We start from the raw sequence: 24,723 nt of genomic DNA, 5'->3' as shown, positions 1-24,723 counted from the left end.
ATAATGATTAAAGGCATTAACGGTTTAAATGTATAGAAACTGTAGCTACAGTAACAGTACAGATATAGTTAGTAATAATAATAATAATAATTTATTTATGCAAAAGTACACACACACATGATATAAACAGTGGAGAATATGAAGGTAATAAAAGTAAGACACAATGCCACATATATAAAATGCATTTCCAACATAAGATAAAAAAAAATGAGTAGAATAATGTAAGAGTGTAATGGGGTAATACTTAACGAAATGAGATGCTCCAATTTTTGTGTTAAAAGATTTAGAAAATGATTAAAAAAATTTTAAGATATGTTTAGAAACCAGTTTTTACAACAGCAGGAACATAGGAATCAAATGTATAATTGTACGAGTTTTATTATTAAAATTTTTATTTCTAGAAATGGCAGTGTTTGATAACAGTACATATATATAGATCGTATGTTCACAATAACAGCAAAAACAGGTTGTCATAAAGGATGATAAAAAGTGAGGAAAATTGATTACATAAAGTTAATTTGGTAGTTTTTAAATAGGTTTTTTAATCTCATTACACAAGTCATTCCCAGTTGGGGACCCTTGAATTGCAAAGGATGTCTGCTTTGATTAGTAGCAGTCTCCGTGGTGTAGTGGTAAGACACTCGCCTGGCGTTCCGCGAGCGCTATGTCATGGGTTCGTATCCTGGCCGGGGAGGATTTACTGGGCGCAATTCCTTAACTGTAGCCTCTGTTTAACGCAACAGTAAAATGTGTACTTGGATGAAAAAACGATTCTTCGCGGCAGGGGATCGTATTCCAGGGACCATAGGATTAAGAACTTGCCCGAAACGCTACGCGTACTAGTGGCTGTACAAGAATGTAACAACTCTTGTATATATCTCAAAAAAAAAAAAAAAAAAAAATTAAATCACACTCTTATAATATCAACAAGATTTGAAGATTTGAACTAGAACTATATTTATGGTCATTCTCGAATCCATTTTTTATATATATTTCAAAATGTGCAACTAGCTTATCACGATTATAACAAGTTTAGCTAAATAAATTTTGGGGTTCAGTTCCCGAGTCCATTATGTGCCTGTGTAACCTTTTCCACAGTATGGGTATAGGGTACATATTGAATAATTTGGGTCTTTTCCAGAGACCCAAAGGTCTTATGTAACAAAGACAAGGGACAACAGCTTGGAAGGTCAGTCTGGAACATTAGTGAAACATTCTTAACTTTCAATAAATGAAAAGTTTTGAGGTATATTTATGGAACTTTGTTCGGTTTTATTACAAATATTCATCGGTCTCAAAAAACAAAAATACACATCGACCATATTTCGTTCTTTAGCTAACGATAAATATATACAATACACGAAGAGCTACAGGTACAGGTATTTAAAATCCACTACATGTTTGAATTGCTTTGTTGGGTATTGATTCTCTGGGTAATGTACATTTTCAGGAATAATGAATAATTAAATATTATTTTATAACTTTTTATTTCAATGCTCTTTCAACAAATTCAACTTAAGCCATGCTGAAAAGCAGACAAAAGTAAGTTTTAAGTTTTTAGAATATTTGACTACAAAAATATATGAAATTAAAATTATATCATTGCCTTTATCCTACCTTGTGATAGTTCTGAGAGTCAATGTCCCCAAGGCCCAGTCTCTGACCAAGCCTCCTGGTCACGAAAGGTTGTTAGATGCCACTGCTTGTAGTCTGACAGATGAACCACAGCCTGGTTGATCAGTTATCCCTTTAGAGGTGCTAATCCTATTCATCCAACTTCCTTTCATCAGGACTGTACATCAATCTATTTCATATACCGCTGCAGCACAAGACATTATCTCTAGTAGTAACAATCTGCACGTTAAGCCAAACGAATATTGTTGGAGTTCCTAGCATGAGAGAAAGAAATGATCTACAGAACTGATTCTGTCAGTATCCAGGTAGGGATATATAATATTATATATATATATATAACTAAAAACTCATACCCCAGAAGTGACTCGAACCCATACTGCTACAGTAGGAGCAACGCAACTGGTATGTACAGGACGCCTTAATCCGCTTGTCAAGCGGATTAAGGCGTCCTGTACATACCAGTTGCGTTGCTCCTAGCAGTATGGGTTCGAGTCACTTCTGGGGTGTGAGTTTTCAGTTGCATATAGTCCTGGAGACCATTCAGGTTTGTTCACATAAATATATATATATATATATATATATATATATATATATATATATATATATATATATATATATATATATATATATATATATATATATATATATATACTGTATATATATATATATATATATATATATATATATATATATATATATATATATATATATATATATATATATATATATATATACAGTATCACATGATAATTGTCACCCCTTATGCATCATAAATAACCAAACACATCACCGGGTAACATAACAGATATGGGATTGTTACATAGTTTAGCCATGTACATAAATGACTTGGGTGGATATAAATATTAGTCACATCATATGGCCCAACAGGAATTCTACAGTCCTTTATTTATCATTTTCTTAACCATTTAATATACGAGTTTATATGAGAATATTCATTTATAAGCATGTAAAATTTTCATCAATGAAAATTTTGAAATTATCAACATAAAAGAACAATAGTGGTTACATTCATCTAATGAATGTAAATGTATTTTGCAAACCTGGGTTGCAAAATACATTATGTAGTACAGTATATATATTTCCTTATACTGTATCTTACATGTCAGCAGATATCTGCAGAATTCACTTTCATTCACCCATCTTAGAAACCGACAAGCGCAAATGCAGTGCACATTACATGACCTACATGGAAATAACAGTGACGTACGAACCATTTCATTTTCTTTATCTTGAACCTATGGAATGTAGCTTAAAGCACTGCACAAAACCCCATTAGGAACTATAACAAACATGTTAACCTAAAGAAAATACTGTAATACTGAAAAAGAAAATTAGAACTACCATACTCGAGAAACTCCATATGGTTTGCTGCACGACAGCAATCAAGGAAGGTGTCATTACGACAGCATATCTCACAATACAAAACAAGGTGCTTTATGGAGTACAGGGGATGTACAGTATACGGTAATGATGTAATGTAATGAACACAGGTACAGTATAGGTAAAGGGAAATCGCGGCAGCTTTTTATGTCATTTTTATGTAATGAACACGGAATGTAATAAGTATAGGGAAAAGGGAGACCACTGCATACATGGCACAGTATGTGCCTCTGGAGAAGGTCACTAATTGATCAAGTGAACCTCGATAATACCAACCAGAGCTTTCCTGTTTTCATCAATGAAATACCAATAGTGCATATACTATAAATAAAAATTACAATAAAAATTACTGGGGTTAGAGCGATGAAAATGCACATGCTACCTGAAAATGTGTTATTTTACAGCATACATTTGACGTTTAAATTATCTTTAACAATTCTTACTAAATACAAAACAAAATGGTTCTAGTCATGAATTACCTAGCATCAGGGTGAGTGTAGAAATTTGGGTAGAACAATGCTTATTTGTTTTCATTTTACATTATAACACTCAAAGTCTCTTCCCCCTTGAAACGAATATATTAAAAATGTTCTAAAATCTGCTACCATGGGAAGGTGGCCCTGGGAAGGGAGGGGGGGGGGGTAAATTACCCAGTAACAATAGGGACCTTCCCTGTAGCATCATACAAAAGCACTAAAAATTTTAACCAAACATGCAAAGGCCCAATAATGAAACATGAAAAATGAATCAGGTAGCCCATTGGGGATATCTAAACACAGTACTGTACTCTATGCAAGGCAGAACCACCATCAAAGAAGTCCATGACCTCATTACAAATATGGAATCTTTGCACCGGAACCCTGTTAAATAGAAAATACATCCTCACAGGGCTTTCACAACAGATTCCCGCAGCTGTAAAATGACAGCTTTCGGGTCTTCGGCATTTACCACAGCACTTCCAGAAACAATCATGTTGGCACCAGCCTGAGGAAATAAAAAGTGAATTACTTTTACAAAGTTTCCAAAGACTTTGATAAATATATTTAGTTTGTTCCATGAAGAATTAATTTTTAAGGGAAAATGTCTGAACCATTATGAGTACTTTGTCAAGTATGGGAGGTTCAGTATATGGCATACTTAGAATATTGAAGGATTATTCAGTCAAGTATGGGGAATGCAGGAAGGCAAGCATTGAGTATTAAAGGAATACAATGTCAAGTGTGATAGACAGCATTAAACAAAGCAATAATACAGTGGGGTTACACCATCAAATGGGGGAATGAACAATTACCCCATGAGAGTAATGGATAATGGATTTATTAAATCTTGTGCAGGTTAAAGTTAAGGTTAGCCTATATGGACACACTGGGAATGCATTTCAGAAACTTAAATGTATGTGTATGCAGAGTTGTCATATTCCTACTACTTAAGGAGCACTCACACATATACAGTGCTTAACCTTAGATAAATATTCCACCCATTAACCATTCATTACACCATCTTTAAGCATCACAAACTATGACTTTTGCAGAGTTTTACAAACTGGTCTTGCTATTACGAGTCAGGTATTTCCATTTCGAGATGCATAACTAAGTTTTATAAAAATATTGAAACCCCTGTGACCAAAATACTTAAATAAACCCATCTCAAAGCCAAAGGTGAGCCTGACCTACCTCAGCACAGGCATCAATAGTTGATGGTCCCACACCTCCATCCACTTCTATGTCCATGTCGGGAAACTTCTCTCGAAGGAATCTGACTTTGGTCATCATGTCTCCCATGAATTTCTGTCCTCCAAATCCAGGTTCTACTGTCATTACAAGAATCATATCTGCCAGGTCAGCGTAAGGCACTACTGACTCCACTGACGTGCCTGGCTTGATTCCTATGCCAACCTGTTCAAATTGAAATTACATCCCACTAAAGATAAATATTTTTTCTGAGTATATACAAACAAAAATGTCCATTAACAAATATAATTCCTATTTTCATAGAACAGGAAGCCTGTACTTAGGCTTATCGAAGCCCCCCTTCCCCTCTAGGCTAACTACTAATGTTTTCCCAGGATGCAACCAAACTCCCGGGTACCCATTTTGCTGCTAGGCGAGCAGAGGAATCAGGCGGCATGGAGCAGCAAGCAACCAAGATGAGTAACACTGGGCATGGTGGGAGTCAGGGTGGCCTAGGGGTTATGGTAGGAAACTGACCACAGAAATGGAATAAAATAAAATACAAAATATAGTAAATATTGTACTGGTACGATATCCTAGATTATATTGAATGAACAGTACATCAATTTTCTTAATGTTTATTCAATGTTAAATTAACGTTGCTCTTGGATATTGTGCCCACTGGGTAGGCACACTTGCACACTTATCTAAACTGTCACAATTGAAAATTAACTGAACAAAATGACAGTATAAGTAACAATTATGATGCATGAGAATAGGTCTATGGATAATGAGGCTGAAAAAATAGATTACAGAACTGAGGTTAATAAGTCCAAATGGAAAGGGACTGATTATATTTTTCTTCGGTCATCACGGCAATAGGGTCACAGATGCAAGCAGGAATGGTAAGCAACCAGCTATCTAGGAGAGGAATATCGGAGTACAAACAAGGGGTTATGGAGATAAGAGAAATGGTTCAAGATAGAATGGCATGTCTAGATAGGTTTGCCTCAAGGCTTTCCTAATAAGCTCTACATTAGATTTAACAAAATTTTGGATGATTACCAACATAGACTCATGCCCTGCTCAAGGCTAGAAAACAATTTTGTCGGTCAATAATTTGTCCTATTGATCAGCACCCTTAAGTACTGTATCACTGAAAGATACTTAAGGACATTTGTATACGTGTACATGCCAATCCTGTATATGTACATTACAAAAGATTATACTCTACCTTCATTCCTGCTTCTTTGATTTTGCGAGCCAAAGCAGGAGCATCTACTGTAGCTTCAATGTGAAATGTATACTGGTCGGCTCCTGCATCAGCCATTGGGTCAACCCACTGAAAATGCAAAAATCTAATGTAAATCATTGAGTATAATGAAATTATATGTTTCTGGATGGCACCTCAGTAGCTTCTCATGCTTACGACACTGGCATCATAGGGGCCATGTTATACCTGTTAGACTGTGAGGACCTCTGCACACTGACAGCAGACTTCAATTCACACTGACGTCTGCTCTTCATGATGAGGTGAGCAAATAGGGATCAGAGATAACCCTATTACCGAGGTGAACAGCTTCTAAAAAAAAAAAATAAGTTGCAAAACACACTTAATCTTCTTCCAAGAAGTTTAGTAATCTAAAAACTACCAAACACAACTCTGAAGACAAGTGATCCAACTACCCATCCACCTATCCCATTCAGCACACAGATGGACTAAGGGGTAAGAAGCAAGAAAAGGGCAAGACTGGGGAGCTACCGAGGTGCCACTCAAAGAGAGATACTGGTATTTCTGTAGACATGATGCTTTATTTGGGTGAACTCCCCCTCAGTAGATTACCTAGCTTAATCACATGGAACTTCACAGAGAATACAATACTTTCTTCAGAACAATCCAAAACCACAATAACAAAATATAAAGTAGGGCATACACTTTGAAGTAGATGTCCAAGGCAACCAGAGCCAGACTGGGAAGGCAATGATTCATATGACTGAGGGCCACGCAGCAGAGTCAAGGAGGGTGAGTCGGGAGATCATGAGTTGCAAGGACCTGATTTAACCACCAAAAGCCAAGATTCTCGATATTAACTGTGGATATGTGAGGATATAATGGTGACAGCTGTGTATGTGTGGGTTTTTTTTTTTGGTTGTTGTGAATGTGTAGATGAGGAATCAAATGTGTGTGTGGGTGTGTGTAAACAATATGGTTAGTACTCAAAGATAAAGAGCCTATTAAGCCTCTTGATAAAACGACTAATCATAAGTGTTCAGGGCTTGGTTTCCGACTATGTCTGGAGGGCAGCATCTGACCACCCCATTTTCCGTGCCATGGATCATGGATACCAGTGAGTGTTACCATCTAATTTTTATATGCGATATAGCATGATATTTTTTATTGGGGTTTCCCCATGTAATTTGGACAGACTTCATTTTCCTGTCCAGAGAATAACGATGTGTAATTTCCACACTGATCTCAGGTCACATCATATTACATATGATGTCTGACTGGTCTGTCAGCCAAAACTCTTAAGGGATCTTACATCTGCTTAAATGGAATAAAAAACAAGTCTTAATTGTATACATATTTATATTAAAGCCAAATATTATTTTCTTTATGTTAACGTGATAAATATCCACAAAAGTAAGTATTGGAAAAATATTTTTGACAAATATTTTTCCCAAATTTATATCTGTAGGCACATTATATCTAATGTGCCTATATCTTAATGCTATATCTACCACATTAACATATGTACTTGTGGGATATAGGCAGATGGTCTGGGAATTTTTTGGTGTCATTTTACTGAAAGATGCAGGAAATGTAGGTTTTTATAAAACACTAATTTCTGCAAATTGTCCAGATTTAGGTATTCGTAATGAAATTTACTACTAAATGTACAAAAATAGTGAAATACTGAATATACACTGTATATGTATTAAATTCAGTTATAATGTTCTTTTATGTTCAGAAGTTACAGTTATGTTATGAAAAGAAGTCAACAGTTATGTTGTTATAAATTACTACAGCCTATCAAAATCAATATGGATTTTTGGCTGATAGCTGCCATAAACCAAGATTCCCCCCCCCCCTTGGGATTATGGAGATCTGATATGATAATTAAACTTATACATTTTCTAGAGCACCTCATTACGTGAAGGTTGGTATTTAAAAGGTGGGACTGTACAGTACTATCTGCACTTACACACACAGTCACAGTGGGTAATCTTGCCTCAGAGAGTAACAGAGTTTGTAAATAAAAGAAACAATTTGTCAATAGAATATTAATGTCCCAGGTACATACAGTAATTAATATTCTGCACACACTTTACCTTCTCAGGTTCTGCAACCATCATATGCATATCAAAAAAGGCTTCAGGAACCTTTGAGCGTAGGCATTTAACAAGAGGATGGCCAAAGGTGAGATTCGGGACAAAGTGGCCATCCATCACATCCAGATGAAGATAGTCAGCTCCGCAGTCCATCATCTGTCATGATATTATTACTGTTTAATGACCATTATCAATATGTGACAAGAGCAGTTTGCAGTATAATCCAGCTTCAATCAAATAGTAAATGCCCTAGACAATTATGCAATTACAGTTAAATCTTGATTCTATATGGCATTATTCTATGTAACCCAATCTACATTAAAATAATTTAGACAATATTCTGTATTAAATTCCATGCAGCAAAATTCAATTCAAATTTCTTTTAAGGATTTAAACAAATTCATGAAAAAATGAGACATAATACACTAAGGTTTGTATAAACATTAAGACTATAGTACACTAATTAAAAATAAAAAGTTACATTACCAACAATGAATAATGAATATCAAGGAACTCATAATTGAGGTGAAGGGAGTGGCATTATATGTGGTTATTTCACCTGCATTCAGGTTTGGTCTGCTATTACACTGTTCTTACACTTTGTTAATTGTACTGTAAGGGCTCATTAATCTGGACCTCGTTTGGGGTCCAGATTAGCGAGTAATCTGGATTTTGTCCAGACTTTGGGTAATCTGGACAAAACTGAGTGAGTTTTCTCTGCCAAACTTCGGCAAACTCGGACAGTAGTCCCGGTTACTGAGAGTTCGGCCAGGTAACTGAGAATGACATCGGAAGACTTATGCTTACAAGAAGCAACCTTAGCAGCTGGCAGTCAAAATTAACCTTGTCACTCTACCATAACCATGTAAGTTTATGTTTATTGTATTGTATTTGGGAAATACAAATTATGTTACTAGAATAGTCGGGTTCTTTCTTGACTCACAATCAAAACTTAGGGGTTCAAATCCTAGGCAGAACAGAAATGGTTGGGCACATTTCCTATCACCTAATGCCACTAGGGAGGGTCAGTATTTCGACTCTGAGGGGTGGCTTCGATATAAGCTTAACATGTAAATATACACTTGCTGCCTGTTCCCCAAGACAATTAATTATTATGAATTCATTATGAAAACATCAGAACAATAACAAATTCTGTTTTCAAACAACACACAGCCCCTCTGTTTAAATCCCTAAACATGCTAAACATACACTCACCTCACACATTCTCTTGTCGTATTTACATGTACAAAACCTTATTCATAAATGCAAATCCTGATCTGAAACTCTTCCTTGACCGATGTAATGGAATCCATGATCACCACACCAGAAATAAATATATCTTTGATATCCTCCAGTTAAATTAAATCTGTGCAAACACTCTATGCAAATAGAGAGACCTAGTCTATGGAACTCCCTAACATATTAAAGAGCTGTCCAACCTATGCCTTATTCAAAAGTAAAACTAAAAAGTAAGTAATTTCATCCTCATAGTTTTCTACATAGTGCTTCAAACTTGCACTGTATCTTGTGCTACCCACTCCCCCAATATTTGTGGCTAAGACATGCAACTTCACTATTGTAATCACTGTTATCAACTTGCATCATAGTTGTTATGTTGAATGCTAATTTTGCTATAATGTACCTATTAATAATCTTCATATTTTGCTACAATGTTCCTATTAATATTTTTCACATTTTCCTACAATGAACTTATTAATATTCTTCAAATTTTGCTACAAATTACATACCTACTTATAAGTATCTGTTAGATTAAGTACATGCGAAACGCTATGCGTGTTAGTGGCTTTGCAAGAATGTAAAAACATCAATGTTATGTACTCCCACTAACCCAATGTACCTTCTTATACATAAAATATAAATACATTATACAGTATATATATTTATTTTTGGACTTCAGTTAGAACTCCTGTTGATCCAGATGATCAATTAACTCAAGAGAGGGGTGGGCCCCAAATGAGCCGGATTATTGAGCATTATAAGTATTTTATTTAAGGTAGAATTATCCTGTATTGTATTAATACCATCCTGTATTAAATACCAGCCTAGTTCACTGAGTGTTGTTTTAATGCTTCTGCTTTGATTTTATGTTACAGAGTATTTCGTCATCTTGGTGTATAACAAATTTAATTTCCAAAAAGCACCTTCTATTTGTCCCATAAGGTTATTAATATTATTTTATTTGGCATGATTCTATAAGGTGACTCCATGAATGCAGCCATGTAAAATCAGGATCAGATTGTATACAAAATTCTACAATTCTAAATATTTGGAGTTGGAAATTTACAATATGTACAAAGAACTGTGCTATAATTGCTCACTTAATTCTACAAATATTACTTATTATTACAGTACATATAGATTTAGATATCTTACCTTAATGCAGGCATCCTGTAAGTTGGATAGATCAGCATTTAAGATTGAGGGCCCAATCTTGCACTCTACGTGTTTCTTATCTTCAGCCATGGTCGAGTCTGGAAGCAAATGAGAAGCAAGATTATAAGGTTGAGTGCAGTAAAACGTTATAAACAAGTCTCATGTTGCCCCAAGCCTTGCACTTGAGTGACATAAGAAAACCTTCGATGGTTGAGATAGTATACCTGTATACACATTAGGATACGAGCAAGTCAAAAAAGGGGTTCCTTGACCAAAAACCTAATTCAACATGTAACCAACTTCTAAAGAAATTACAGAACAAAACTTAATATCCTAGCAAAAAGTTATGTATGAAATGTAAAGGTTCATCGATCAGTAATCACAGTGCTAGATGCTGCATGGTTAAATTGTATACAGAATTTTATTGAATGGCGGGGGGTTTTCTTTGGGCTAGGATAGATTTAACAGGTTTGACAGTTCACAATTTCCAGTTTAAAGAATCTTGCATGATTCACCTTTAGATGAAAGGAGCATCATCAATTGACCCCACACTGTTCTTGGGTAGATGTTACGTTACCACAATACCAGGTCAACTTGCTCCCGTTACAACTTGTCCATACCCTTTAGTCATGCTTTCCTTGACTGTTTGGATATGACCTATAGGTTTCATTAGAAATAGGTTTATTTTAGATTGGGTATACAGTAAAATACAGTACTGTACATATATTTGTCATCATCACTGTGTTTAGTTTGGAGCAAGTTGAAAAAACAAGGCAACCTGCCCTAAAATCTAGTTATCACCTGTAGCGAGTAGATTATCCCAATAATATACTCGCTCCAAATGCATTGTTAATATTCCTGTCAACCTTTGGAGATGAATGAGGTGAGGCGTTGCCCGGGCAACATGGTGAGGTGTTGCCCGAGCATATAAGCAGCAGAATAGCAAACATTAACCAGAGTCTACTTTCAAGTGTGGTCTAGAGCAGACACTTGCGAGATACTGTACCGACGCTCAGTGCGCTCAACTCACACCAAAGTATCACCTGTGTACTTCTGTATATTTGACCAAATATATATATATTATCTTAGTGTCTGTTTATTTGTCACCATACTTTACGTAACAATAGAACCGTTACACACCCATTCAAATTGCGCAGTTATTATGCATCAAATATATTGTATTTCATATAATGTAACACACCCGAAACGCTATGCGTACTAGTGGCTTTAGGTATTGTATGTACTACCTCTATCTTTAAATCAAACAGAATGTTTGTACTGTAACTCTGCAACTATGTATGTACTTTTTCTAAATATATTATTATTATTATTATTCTCCCATGCCTTACAGTATTATCAACTATGATCTAAATGCTCATATGAAGCAACATATGATCTATGTGCAACACATTTTAAGGAGTAACCTAAAGTGAGAATTGTGTTAATTAAGAAACCCCCCTTCCAAATTTATACTGTATTCAAGTAGCAGTGAATACAGGTCCCGGTGGGTCCCAGTGTAGGTCTCAGTGTACTACTAGGACCCACAGGTCTCAGTAGTAGTCAGGTTCGTTCTTAACTCACAATTAGGAACTTTGGGTTTGAATCTCATACAGGACAGAAATGGTTGAGTGCAATTTCCTATCACCTAATGCCCCCTGTTCACCTAGCAGTAAATTGGTACACAGGAGTTAGTCGATATTTAGTCAGCTTATTGTGGGGTTGCATCCTGGGGTCAGTTGGGTGGGGTGGGGACCTCAATATAAGCTTAATATACTGTACCTAAATTTACCTGGCTGCCTGTCCCCCCGATACAATAAATTGTTATTATTATTCAATTAACATAGAACCCAACAGGCTGGTTTGAAATAAATATGGGTCACTTCATACAAATGACGGGATGCCTAAAGAATTTGAAAACCAACTCATTCTAATGACATGGTTTTCAAATTCAGGGGGTAAGGAAGTTGGTTTGGTATATCAGAGTCCCCCATAAGGCCAACAGCTGACCTTCTCAATAATGCAAATCACAACAGTTGACCATCTCCTCAGAATTTATTTGCTGTAAGGTAAACAGAGGCATCAAGCGTAAGGGAACAAATACGGGGTAGCTTAATTAATATCCAAGATGGTTCTCCAGAGGATTTCAGACTCTACCCTACCCTATTTAACCTAACCCAGCCTAGCCTAGCTTAGCCTAGCCACATCTAGTCTTGCCTCATCTAGTTTAGCCTAGCGTCGTCTAGTGTAATCTAGCCTAGCCTAACCAAATCTAAACTAACCAAACTCAACCCCAGTAGTAAATATGATTTTTAACAATTAGAAAAATATGCTTTGTTCATTCATCTGAACAATATGACGGTACTTGTAGCTCACAAGGAAACCTGCCTAAACATCTCAGAACCCTTCCCGGGCATCGAACCCCGGACCATTCAAATAAAACCCCTGCTCATATCCAAACTAACATCTGTGTGTCTTCCCAGCACCTCTATATACACCTCTAGAACATACCCACATTTAATCCCCAGAACAAAACCATTTTAAGACACCACAGGAAATTATTAAATCTTCATAATTGAACACAATTCTCTAAATACAAAACCCCCGTGAAGGCTTGACCTTTGGAGGTCAAGTACAGATCTTAAAGGTGTATGCGGAGCATACATATATATACACACACACACACAGGCTTCCTGTCCCCGGGAATGACACTAACAAGAACAGCAAGTCAAGAAGGCAGCGGACATATGGTTCTAGGGGGATGATGGACGGCCCTCGATCTGTAAGGTCAAGCACAACTGACTCTGGCCAGTAACTGGATGGGCAATATATATATATATATATATATATATATATATATATATATGGGTAAATGACAACTATAAAGGGCACAATTGAGGTAGGAGTTAGTAAGAGAGGAGGCCTACCTGAGCGGGGACCTGCAGCTACCTCTCACAGCAAGCCGGCGGCTGTCACTGCCTACCTTACCCTAGGCCTACCTCTCCCCTCTCCCTCTCACACTTTCACATTATTATTCTTATTTATGTGTTCATTTTCGTGATTTACACACACACATGTTTATTTATACATATGTTAAGGCGTTTCATAAAATCTTTTGATTCACATATGTTAAGAGAATTTGAATTGCAATGTCAGAAAATAATAGGGGTGGTAGGAGAGGAAAAGATTAAAGTATTCAGTGAGAATCCACAAGGTCTTCTCTGAACACTATTTATTTTCTTCTTCGAGGATGTGGGTCCCTTTAATTAAACCAGTGGTGGTACCCCTATATATATATATATATATATATATATATATATATATATATATATATATATATATATATATATATATATACACATACATACACACTCACACATACATTACAAATGTGTGCAGTATCTTGTGTAATGGGTGTACAGTATAGGAAGTATGAGTTATTAGTCGACTCTAGTCTAGACTAAACTAGATTTATTTTAAATAAATAAATAAATAAATAAATAAATAAATTATATATAATGATGTATGAACCATGTACGAAACGACCGGTTACATGTTTCCACCCTCCCTCCCACTCCCCACAACAAGTGTACGAAACCTCCAGGCCCTCGCCGGCACCCTGACGGTGTATCTCCTCCCTGTATCACCCTGTATCACCCTGTAGCCTCTCCCTGTATCACCTTTCCCGACGGGTTGTATTACAGCCGCTAACATGGCTCTGAAGGTGAGTGTGGTGCTGTGAGGCCCCTGGCCACAGGCAACCTATAGCGATTATCCGGTCCTCCTGGAGGCCTACCGGCTCACTCTGGGGGCCAAACCCCCATAATAACTAAATAAACTAAAATAGAATGTTTATTCAAGTAAAAGTACATATATGCAAGATGGGTTACACATATATTGTTGGCTTGCTAGATACAGCTGGTACATGCTATGCCTAAAGCCACTACTATGCACAGCGTTTAGGGCAAAACGCTTGTCTAGGGCTAATATTTGTCTAACTCCAGGCTATACCTGTTTCCATCTAGGTGAATGGTGGTAGCAGGTGAAAGAAAAGGTGCTCATCGACAGCTATCCTGAGCAGGGGAGCAGTTTTTAGTTGAGTTCATTTATTATGCACTCCCCAAGCCTGGCCTTAGGCCGGGTTCGAGGAGTAGAACAACTCCTGAAACCCTCTCCAGGTATAGTCCAGGTATACCCATCTTTTGGGCGGTAGTCGAAAGGGTTAGAGGCACATAATAGTCTTGGGGACTGAACCCCACCATTCATTTAACTAAGCAAGTTAGTCTTGATGATCTAGTACCAAATTAATCCTTAACTCTAGCCTCTGTTCACCAGCAGTGAATAGGTACCTGGTTGCTAAACGATTTGGCAGGTCATATTCCGGGGAAAAAATAAGATTAAGGACCTGCCCAAAATGTTATGCATGCTAGTGGCTTTACAAGAATGTAACAACTCTTGTAAACATTAAAATTCAGTGCACATCGTCACATTCACAATGGGCTCGAGACCGACCACACGTACAGTCTATAAATTAAGCAACTGACATGTGTGGAGAGCTAATGTCACAATTGATATGTTTATCCTGCACACCGTCACCCATCCAGTGGGGGAACCCAAGATTCTCGGTTGTGATCCAACAATGTAGACCATTGTGCTAGTGTTAAAACTATAATATTTAAGGGTGAGTTTGAGCCAATAAACTTTAGACCATCTTACAAACCAATAAGTTCACAAATCTAGCCACCTGTGATCCCGGGTTCGATCCCGGGCGCCAGCGAGACACAAATGGGCTGAGTTTCTTTCACCCTATGCCCCTGTTACCTAGCAGTAAATAGGTACCTGGGTGTTAGTCAGCTGTCACGGGCTGCTTCCAGGAGGTGGAGGCCTGGTCGAGGATCGGGCCGCGGGGACACTAAAGCCCCGAAATCATCTCAAGATAGCTCAAGATAGCTACCTTATCCATACATTATGTATATAAATAAGACTCCCGGTAGTATAATGGGATTCATTCTCGATCACAATCAAGAATTCCAGGTTCAAATCCCGAGGGAACAGAAATGGTTGGATGCACTTTCCTATTGTAACACCATAAAGGTGTTTAGTTGGGTGAAATCTTATCATTAACGAATCGCTTATCACTATTACTTATCACTAATGCCAAATCTTATCACTAACATAAATCTCCCTACATACTAAGTGGTACACTACAGTAAAGTGGTACATAAAGGCAAACCAACAAAATCTTTAGTGAGAGGGGAAGTGAAGAATAAGGAGAGGGCAGAACAAGTTCCTGAAAATTGCATACACCAACATAGATGGAGTGAGATCAAAGATACTGGAGTTAAGTAATATAATACAGTTGCATACACAAGACATTGTTGCACTCACAGAGACAAAACTTGAAGATGATATTTTAAATAAGGTCATATTCCCAAGGGGCTACTCGGTTTGGAGATGGGACAGAAAAATTAGGAAAGGCGGTGGCGTCGCTGTGCTGGTGAAAGAGCACTTAAACGTAAACAAAATAATAATTGCCAATCCATGAGAAGTTGACATAATAGCACTAGAGATATGAAATCAGGATGATAAACTAATGATCATAAATGCATATAGTCCACCGCCAAGCAACACATGGACAAAGGAGGAGCTACATAATAAACGAGAGGGTCTTATAACAATAATGAGAGAAATTATAGCGACAGCTGATAAAGATAGATCACGACTGTTGGTAGTCGGCGACTTCAACATGAAATCCATAGACTGGGAGGCATATGAAGCTAGAACGGAGGATTTTTGGACTTGTAGATTCGTAAACCACATCCTGGAAACATTCATGTTTCAACATGTTAAACAAGCTACGAGGATGAGGGAAGGGAATGTTCCCTCCATGCTGGATTTGATATTTACCAGGAAAGAGGAAGAGATATTTGACATTCAGTACCTCCCTCCCTTGGTTAAGGATTGGTTTGACAGAAATTGTGAGAAGCCCAGAGACCAAAAGACACAAAATGGAATCAATATAGGAAGAGGCCAAACCCCCAAACATACCAGTGATACAATGATGCGAGAAACAACTACATGGCAGTGAGGAGAGAGGCAGAAAGAAATTTTGAAAAAGGGATTGTGGACAAATGTAAAACAGAACCAGGTCTATTCTATAAATTCATAAACAACAAATTGCAGGTAAAAGATAATATTCAGAGGTTAAAAATGGGAAATAGATTCACGGTAAATGAAAAGGAAATGTGTGAAACATTAAACGAAAAGTTCCAAAGTGTGTTTGTATAAAATGAAATCTTCAGGGGAACCAGACACAATAAGAATTCCAGAGAACAACATTGAGCACATGGAGGTGTCTAGAGACGAAGTGGAAAAAATGCTCAAGGAGCTAAGTAAGAACAAAGCAGTTGGTCCAGATGGAGTTTCACCATGGGTTTTGAGAGAATGTGCACCTGAGCTCAGTATTCCACTTCAACTGATTTTTCAGGCATCCCTGTGTAAAGGAGTTGTAGCTAATGTGTGGAAAAAGGCTAACATCGTTCCAATCTACAAAAGTGGCAGCAGGGAAGACCCCCTCAATTATAGACCTGTATCATTGACAAGTGTAATAGTCAAAATATTTGAAAAAATAATTAAAACTAAATGGGTAGAACACCTAGAGAAAAAGATATAATATCAGACAGACAGTATGGTTTTCGATCTGGAAGATCCTATGTATCGAATTTACTCAGTTTCTATGATCGAGCCACAGAGATATTACAGGAAAGAGATGGGTGGGTTGACTGCATCTATCTGGACCTAAAAAGTTAGGGGAGGTCCTAGGTCCTAGGGCCACCGGGGAGTTAGCCCGGTGGCCCTCAACCTTTCCTGGTATGAGAGTTTATGTGGTTCTGGAATGATTTTTGTTGCCCAGTGTTGAAGCCTTCTCCGAAGAAACTACATCTTCCTGAAGATGAGGTAGGTCTCCAGGCCAAGATGCAATAATCCAAGTTTGGAGCACCAGATATACTATATATACAATTGAATAACTGCCTTCTTTTCTTTAAAGTCAAAAGTATGCTTGAGTATTCCTAGGGGTTGGTTGCTTTTATACTACTGTCCAATCCAGTTGTGCAGCTTTCAATGAATTGTCCTAATTGCATTGTCCCTCTTACGGTCGTGCATATCCTTGTTGAGTGTCCTGACTTCCGGGACGAGCATGTGTCTTGTTTTCCGACCGTCCCCCGCGGTTGCTTGTTTCTCGATAGTATTCTCAGTGACTCGGATACTTTTGATATCATTCGCCTTATGCGTTTCTGTTCTCATATTGGCATCCTTGGTGATATTTAGCGCCCTCTGATTATCCCGCACATTTGATGGTGCAACATAACCTTCACGGTTTGGTGCCTTCTTTTTGATAATTACTTACTTACTTTCAATGAATGGTGGATTTTGACTCCATGGTCCTTTTCTACATCAATCTGCTGCAAAGTAATACTATTAATTTGGCAGTTGTGATGTGTGCCCCACATGCAACGTCTTGCATTTTTCAATATTTAAAAGCATTTGCCAGTCTTCTGATCATGTGTAGAGTTAATATAGATCTCTTTGTTAGGCTTCAGTATTATTTTTCACTTTTCAATTTACCATATATCTTGGTGTCATCTGCAAATTTGATGATGTGGTTTGTAATATTCTCATCTGTGTCACTGATGTGTATGAGAAAGAGTGTTGGCCTCAAAATGGACCCCTGTGGCACCCGACTCATCACATTTCTCCAGTCAGGTTCATTTCCATTTAGCACGACCCTTTGTTTTCTTTGTTTGAACCATTGTTTTATCCATTCTAGCATTCTACCATTTACCATTTTAGTATTCTACCTTTAAGTTGTTATACTGGAATGCTGCACATCATTTTCATTGAATATGTTTTTTCTGTAATAATAAGTTAAGGTCTAGGAATATTTCCACCTAATTTTTTTCTTATCCTTAGGGTTTAGTGTCTCTTGTCACTGGGGGAGCATCTGGCTTAGGGAAGGCCACTGTGGAGAGAATTGTTCGGGAAGGCGGGCGGGCGGTCATCTGCGACCTGCCCACATCACAGGGAGCCAAGGTAGCACAGGATATTGGTGACCATGTCATCTTTGTGCCAACTGATGTAAGTAGTCTTGAAGCATAAAGTTTAATGTAAGTGTAATATTCTTGGAGCCAGTCAATTAGCATGGTCAAAGTAAAAAAAAAAAATATATATATATATATATATATATATTTTTCCATTTTATTTTCTTGTTTTGTCCAATATTGTAGACACATGAGTGATATTTTTCTCTGATTGCTAGTAACACAACTGGCACCCTAACACTAAACAAAATATTTGTTTGTGTCTATCTTAAATGCACAAAATGTTTTCCTGTTAAAGCCTGTTATTTGAAATATAAATACAGTGCAACCTCGATTCAGCGAATCACTGGTTAGGACGCACACTTTTCAGGCCTGTCATATAACAAATCAACCTACTGAATTCATTTAGTAGTATTCAAGTTTGTATATTACAGTTGTTAATGAATTGCAGGTGTCATCGGCCCCAGACGTAGAGAATGCTCTATCAGAGTGCAAGAACAAATTTGGTCGTCTAGATGTAGCCGTCAACTGTGCCGGCATAGGCATAGCAGTGAAGACATACAACCACAACAAGAAAATATCTCATGATTTAGAAAGTTTCATGCAAGTTCAAAAGGTATATCAGTTTTATTATATGTGTGTATATTTTGTTTCTCTTACCGGTAGTTTTCTGGGAGGGCCTCCTCAGTAATTCTCTAGGTTAAGCATTGGTCCAGAAAAACCTTAAGGACATGCACCAGGCACCTGAGGCCTACCCTTACCTGCCAGGAATCAGGATCAGACTCTGGCTCTTTTACCACTTATAGGATGGGAACAGGGTGCATAAACCCCTCCAAAATAAATAAGGAAAAAAAAAGCGACTGCATTAAGAAAACTAAGTACCCTCAGATAACAAAACAACACAATTGTTGCTGTGGTGTAAGCACCCTAACTGTGATGCACCTGACTAACACCAGGTGACAGCCTAGATAACCCAGGTGCCCAGATATCCCGCCCTCTCCTCATGCTCACCAGGTTGCAGCCTTTGGGGCATTTAACCTATGGCAGTGCCTATTCTCTGCTTCATGCTTAAGCTAAGTGTTGGCTATCCCTGAATACTTGTTCCACTAAGGGTCATGTCTTTATTGTTTTTTTTCTTTCGTGATTATGTTTTATGCCATCAACATTGCCTCTGCCCATAAATTGTATTTTGATTAGACTGTGGGCCAGGGTTCCCTTTCTTTGTAGTCGGCTAATAATTTCCCTGCACTGATGGATTTGGGTTGTTCCTCTTGAGTCACCTTGCTTATAGGTGTGAGACCTGTTGATGTTGATTTACAGTTAAAGTATTTAGTTTAACGACACTGAACTAGCATGCTGGGATAGCAATTTACCTAGCTCTTTATGCATGCTGGGGCTTTGTGCCTTTGATGAATGTGTGCACAAGTTATGCAAGTCATGATTGTCTTTTCCTATCAGATGTTTATGGTTGGAGTTCTGACTGTTTCTGCTGCCCTTGTAGAGAAGGTAGGTGACCTCCATGCTTAATGCCCCCCCTTCCCTTCTCCTGATTTTGGGCCCCTGGAGGATGTTGTAGGCTTTACCTCTGACCCTCTCTTTCCATCAGTGGGGTTGGGCTACCAGAGCTCTTAGGGGTTTGTTGGGGAGTCTATGAGTGTCCAATTTCCTCTTTTTGCTGCCTTGTTTTAGCTGGACCTAAAGTCTTGTTCTCATTGGGATATCATTTGGTTACCCTCTGTCTTTTAAAGGGCACTCCTTCACCTCTACCTTTGGATGCATTCAGACAATAAACCACAGAAGCACAATTTGAGTGAAGCCTAAGGGCTTCACTCAAGTTATCTCCCATGGGAGATAGAGGCAAACAGAAGAGAAAGGGACCAATCTGAATGTAAAGCATAGACCAGCACAGCCTGTCAGCATGCTAAACAAGCAGTGAAGAAACTCGCAACTACCTCCTGAAGAAAAAGAGCGAGTGACTTCGGCAGTGCCTCCATATGCCTGCGTCACAGGTGATAGCTGTAACACTTGACAAGGTGCTAGACCACCACTGAGTTTGTTTGAAAACAGCTCAACCACAGCCAAAATATGTAAAATAGAGGCTACATAAAGACTTGCCCTGTGATCCTCCACAGCCAGAGCACCAGAGAGCAAAAACAAATTCACATGTAGTTACTACATGCCTACATCGCAGAGTAAGCAGTGCAACACAGGCACCATCTAAGAACACCTGGAAAACTGAATCTACCTCATGCCAAGACCCCAAGGAAACCAAAGGGTTTCCAGCAAGCTAGGACTAATCAGGAACCTCATAACTCGACCAAAATCCAGAAACTAACCCGCACTAACTTGAGACCTTATTCTCTTAGCCTTTTGGTCTTCTGCAGTTTTTTGTTATTTCTAAACATGAATCTTATTCCTTCACTTCATGTTTTCTTTTCCTCTACGTTTTTTGTATGTTTACTTTATTCTTATATATTATCTTATTTGCATACTTCCTTATTCCCATACTTCAAATCTATTCCCATACTTCAAATCTTTTCCTATACATTATCTTTTCCACATACTTCAAACCTTTTCCTATACTTCACACCTATTCCAATGCTTTATCTTATTCCTATACTACAACCCTTTCCACTACTTGTTCCTTTAGTTCTTACCTTACTCCTTTCCTTTAACCTATTTGCCTATCATCTCATTCTCTTACCTTATAAATTGACTTTCTCTCTCTCCCACTTTTTTTCCCTTATACAACTTGATAATGGTTCAGGATGGACCGAAACATAAATTCTTGTATTTTCAAGTTTGTGGGTTGGGTATCTAGTTAATTATCTCTTGCATGCAAGTACACTTAGTCCTGATTTGAATATTTCAGGTGAATTTAGGTGGAACCTTCAATGTCATTCGTCTTAGTGTAGCATTAATGGCGGAAAATGAACCGAACACAGATGGTCAGCGAGGAGTTATAGTGAACACGGCAAGTGTTGCAGCCTTTGATGGCCAGATTGGGCAGGCAGCATATGCGGCCAGCAAGGGAGGTATTGTTGGCATGACACTTCCAATTGCCAGAGACCTGGCACCCTTGGGCATCAGAGTTTGTACCATTGCACCAGGTGAGTGATAATTACCTTTGATTAACTTTTTAGCATTGCTAAAATATTAATTAACAAATTAAAAGTGACATCCCATCTCGGTAATATACTGTACTCTTACTGTTAAGATCTTGCTCACCTGTTTATCAACCCCTCATTTAGAGGATCTTGCTCACCTGTTTGCCAACCCCTCATATAGAGGATCTTGTTCACCTGTTTACCAACCCCCACATATAGAGGATCTTGCTCATCTGTTATCATCCCCTCATTTAGAGGATCTTGCCTCTTTACCAACCCCTCATTCAGACAATCTTTTTTGTTATTTTGTTTAGTTCTATATTAAACAGGGGGTTAGAATAGAGATAGGCAAGAATTCTTGCCCTCTTTGGATACAGAAATGATCTTTTTGAGGTTATTTTAGGCTAGACTGAGAGTTTCTCTAGAGCCTCCCTGGCACCTGAATAACTCGGCACCTATCTTGAAGTCATCTTGAGATGATTTCCAGGCTTAGCGTCCCCCGTGGCCCGATCCTCGACCAGGCCTCCTTTTTGTTACACACCCCCAGGAAGCAGCTAGTAGCACCTGTCTAACTCCCAGGTACTTATTTACTGCTAGGTGAACAAGAGCATCAAGGTGAAAGAAACTCTGCCCATTTGTTTCGGCCTTCACCGGGGATCGAACCTGGAATCTCAGGACTACGAATCCAAAGCGCTGTCCACTCAGCTGTCAGGCCCCTATACTCGAAAAATTTCCCCACAGTGTAGGTGAAGACTCTCAACCTCTCCTGAGTGCAATGATTCTTTCCAATGAGACCAGAGCAAATTTTGCCTTAGAAAGAAATGCATTCATATGCTCTAGTGGCCTTATTTCATTTTAATAGTGCAAGTCTTTCAATCTTGGTTAACAAAACTCATAACTAATTATAATTAGTAGGTTCACAATTTTTGCTTGTCATTATTTGTGTTTATGCCTCACAATTTCAAAATCCACTTAAAACTAATTTTTTGGGACCTAGCTTTTCTAAAAGTGTTATCCTTCAAAATTCATCACGTTTTGGGTTTTCTACCATATGTACACATTCCACACATTAGGCTGGAGATGACTTCCTGATTTTAATTACACTGCTGTGTTTGCAGATTTTCTCAATTTGATATATGTAAAATTATTGAAGTACATATTTATTTGCATTATGCAAGCCTTGTCTGACTGTTTTAAGTACAGTACAGTACTTGAATTGTCTGTCTTTATGATACGTGAAGCCCAGCTGATTATATTGTTTAAGCAAGTTTTCATTCCCATTATATTGGTAATACTTTATTTCTAAATATACTATGTCGTACTACTCGCATTGGATACCTGTATTTTCTTTTTCCAGGATTATTTAAGACCCCATTATTGATGAGCCTGCCAGAAAAAGTACAGAGTTTCTTGGCCAAAACTGTTCCATTTCCACAGCGTCTGGGTGACCCAGATGAGTATGCCATGATGGTTCAGGCAATCATCACAAACCCCATGATGAATGCCGAGACGATACGTGTGGATGGTGGTATTCGAATGCAAGCTTGAGCTATGGCAACTTTGTAATTCTAACTTTGTATATGAATTTCTTGTACATGTTACTCTGATTATGCTTCAGTTGAATATCAAAGTAAAATATTTTCTTAGTACAGAAGTGTAAAAAGTTTATGGGATTTATTTAATACATTTTGTAATGATTTTTACTTCACTGTTAGTTATTGATGCTAAAAGCTTTTTTTCCAGGCACAATGATGTTAAGAAAACTGTTCATAAAAATGTTAATATGCTGACATTTGCTGCTTCATACTTCTGTCTTCATTAATATTTTTAATCCAAAGTAAACTCTTCTAATGGGTGCTCCTAAACATTATATAAATACAATTAAAACTACAACCCTTGTGTTGATAACAAAATCTTGTACTGTTTTTCATTCAATGAATAACATTAAAAATCTTGTACTGTTTTTCATTCAATGAATAACATTAAAAAGGGTTATAATAATACAAGACTGTACATTGGCTTTATATTAAAGAATAACTTAGGTGGGCGGGAAATGACATACACGGAAAAGCTAACAGAGCACTGAATGATGGGGGAAGACGGTTACTTGTGGACACCACCGCCACCACCGGCAGTAACGTGGCTGCGTGGAGGTGGGGTCGTGACTACGATAAACATAAAAGTCTGTATTTATTCAGTTACAGTATTAGTGATTTTATCTTGAGGCCTATCAATAATAAAAACAATAATGAGCATAAACATTACTAATTATTGGCTATGAGTTTGGGAATGAGGTGAGACTGATTGTGAACTTTTGAGTTGAGATAACTTTTTAAAATTTATTTAGTTTAGACTGTTTAGGACATTAAAATACATGTTTAGTATTTTAAACTTAATATATAAGGTGGAGCAGCTTTTGTGTGTTCATGTTCATGATTAGTGTGTATATGTGACTTATACTGTAAGGTACATTTCTTGAGTATTGTGCTTGAGCATGTGTGCAGCTACCGGTAAAGAATGTGAATTCTTGAGAATGTGCAACATTTTTAGGAGGGAATTATCAGGGGAAAGAGCCCAGCCATTATGACTGTAGTACTTGGAAGGGGTCAGAATAAGGATTTGGGATGGGAAGGATTCGTGCCCAACCACTTGGACGGTCGGAGATTGAACGCCGACCTGCATGAAGCAAGAGCGTTACTCTACCGTCCAGCCCAAGTGGTTGGGCGAACATTTTCAAGAGGTATGTTCATAGGTTTTATAACTAAAACTCTAGTAATGTTGAGGTTTCTCATATATTTTTGGTTTCTTTAGATGTTTGATTTAATTTATAATTTAAAATATTATGTTTTAATATAAAATTTACAAAATTGCAATTAAGAAACGGCTAATTGTTCTTGACAAAGTTTAACAATAATTGATATAATATGTATAATTTACTGACCCAAAATGTAACAGGTATTTACATTCACATTCTTAATTAATGTAAGCTGGCACATTGTATTCTAATTATGATGCTGAACAGCTTGTGTCTGATGTAACCATCTGTTACTAGCATTGAAGTAGAATGTATATACAAAATTAAATAAT

The 24,723-nt window shown here is 37.6% G+C and overlaps 2 protein-coding genes across 7 annotated transcripts; one reads left to right on the top strand and one right to left on the bottom strand.

The window, feature by feature from the left end:
- Nucleotides 1–1,468: 1,468 nt before the first annotated feature.
- Rpe (ribulose-phosphate 3-epimerase) lies at nucleotides 1,469–15,529 on the bottom strand. 6 transcript variants are annotated; one of them, XM_045740696.2, is made up of 6 exons: nucleotides 15,270–15,529; nucleotides 10,434–10,531; nucleotides 8,040–8,195; nucleotides 5,941–6,048; nucleotides 4,710–4,931; nucleotides 1,469–4,020 (listed from the first exon to the last, which is right to left on the bottom strand). In XM_045740696.2, exons 2-6 carry the CDS (start codon nucleotides 10,521–10,523, stop codon nucleotides 3,919–3,921), a joined length of 678 nt encoding a protein of 225 aa, XP_045596652.1. In that variant the 5' UTR covers nucleotides 10,524–10,531; nucleotides 15,270–15,529; the 3' UTR covers nucleotides 1,469–3,918. The 6 variants fall into 6 exon arrangements, with proteins under 6 accessions (XP_045596652.1, XP_045596653.1, XP_045596650.1 ...); XM_045740697.2 differs by having other exon boundaries at nucleotides 15,385–15,503; XM_045740694.2 differs by lacking the exon at nucleotides 15,270–15,529 and adding an exon at nucleotides 14,442–15,218.
- Nucleotides 13,996–24,723, top strand: scu (hydroxysteroid 17-beta dehydrogenase 10). The gene is made up of 5 exons (XM_045740690.2): nucleotides 13,996–14,154; nucleotides 18,402–18,566; nucleotides 18,981–19,145; nucleotides 21,402–21,639; nucleotides 22,994–24,723. Exons 1-5 carry the CDS (start codon nucleotides 14,143–14,145, stop codon nucleotides 23,182–23,184), a joined length of 771 nt encoding a protein of 256 aa, XP_045596646.1. The 5' UTR covers nucleotides 13,996–14,142; the 3' UTR covers nucleotides 23,185–24,723.

This window comes from Procambarus clarkii, chromosome 13 (genome assembly GCF_040958095.1).
Source record: "Procambarus clarkii isolate CNS0578487 chromosome 13, FALCON_Pclarkii_2.0, whole genome shotgun sequence".
Taxonomy (NCBI): Eukaryota; Metazoa; Arthropoda; class Malacostraca; order Decapoda; family Cambaridae; genus Procambarus; species Procambarus clarkii.
The sequence above is the reverse complement of the archived record's forward strand: the minus strand, read 5'-3'. Positions and strand labels throughout refer to the sequence as shown.

Bases quoted from the DNA above. Each gene is read 5' to 3' on its own strand.
- scu (XM_045740690.2), top strand. The intron at 18,567-18,980 runs GTAAGTAGTCTT...AATGAATTGCAG, and splicing joins TCATCTTTGTGCCAACTGAT to GTGTCATCGGCCCCAGACGT. The intron at 19,146-21,401 runs GTATATCAGTTT...TGAATATTTCAG, and splicing joins GTTTCATGCAAGTTCAAAAG to GTGAATTTAGGTGGAACCTT.
- Rpe (XM_045740692.2), bottom strand. From the start codon at position 13,177: ATGTCCGCTGCCTTCTTGACTTGCTGTTCTT. The intron at 10,532-13,146 runs GTTAGTGTCATT...ATTTGCTTCCAG, and splicing joins CTTCTTGACTTGCTGTTCTT to ACTCGACCATGGCTGAAGAT. The intron at 4,932-5,940 runs GTAGAGTATAAT...CAATTTGAACAG, and splicing joins TCAAAGAAGCAGGAATGAAG to GTTGGCATAGGAATCAAGCC.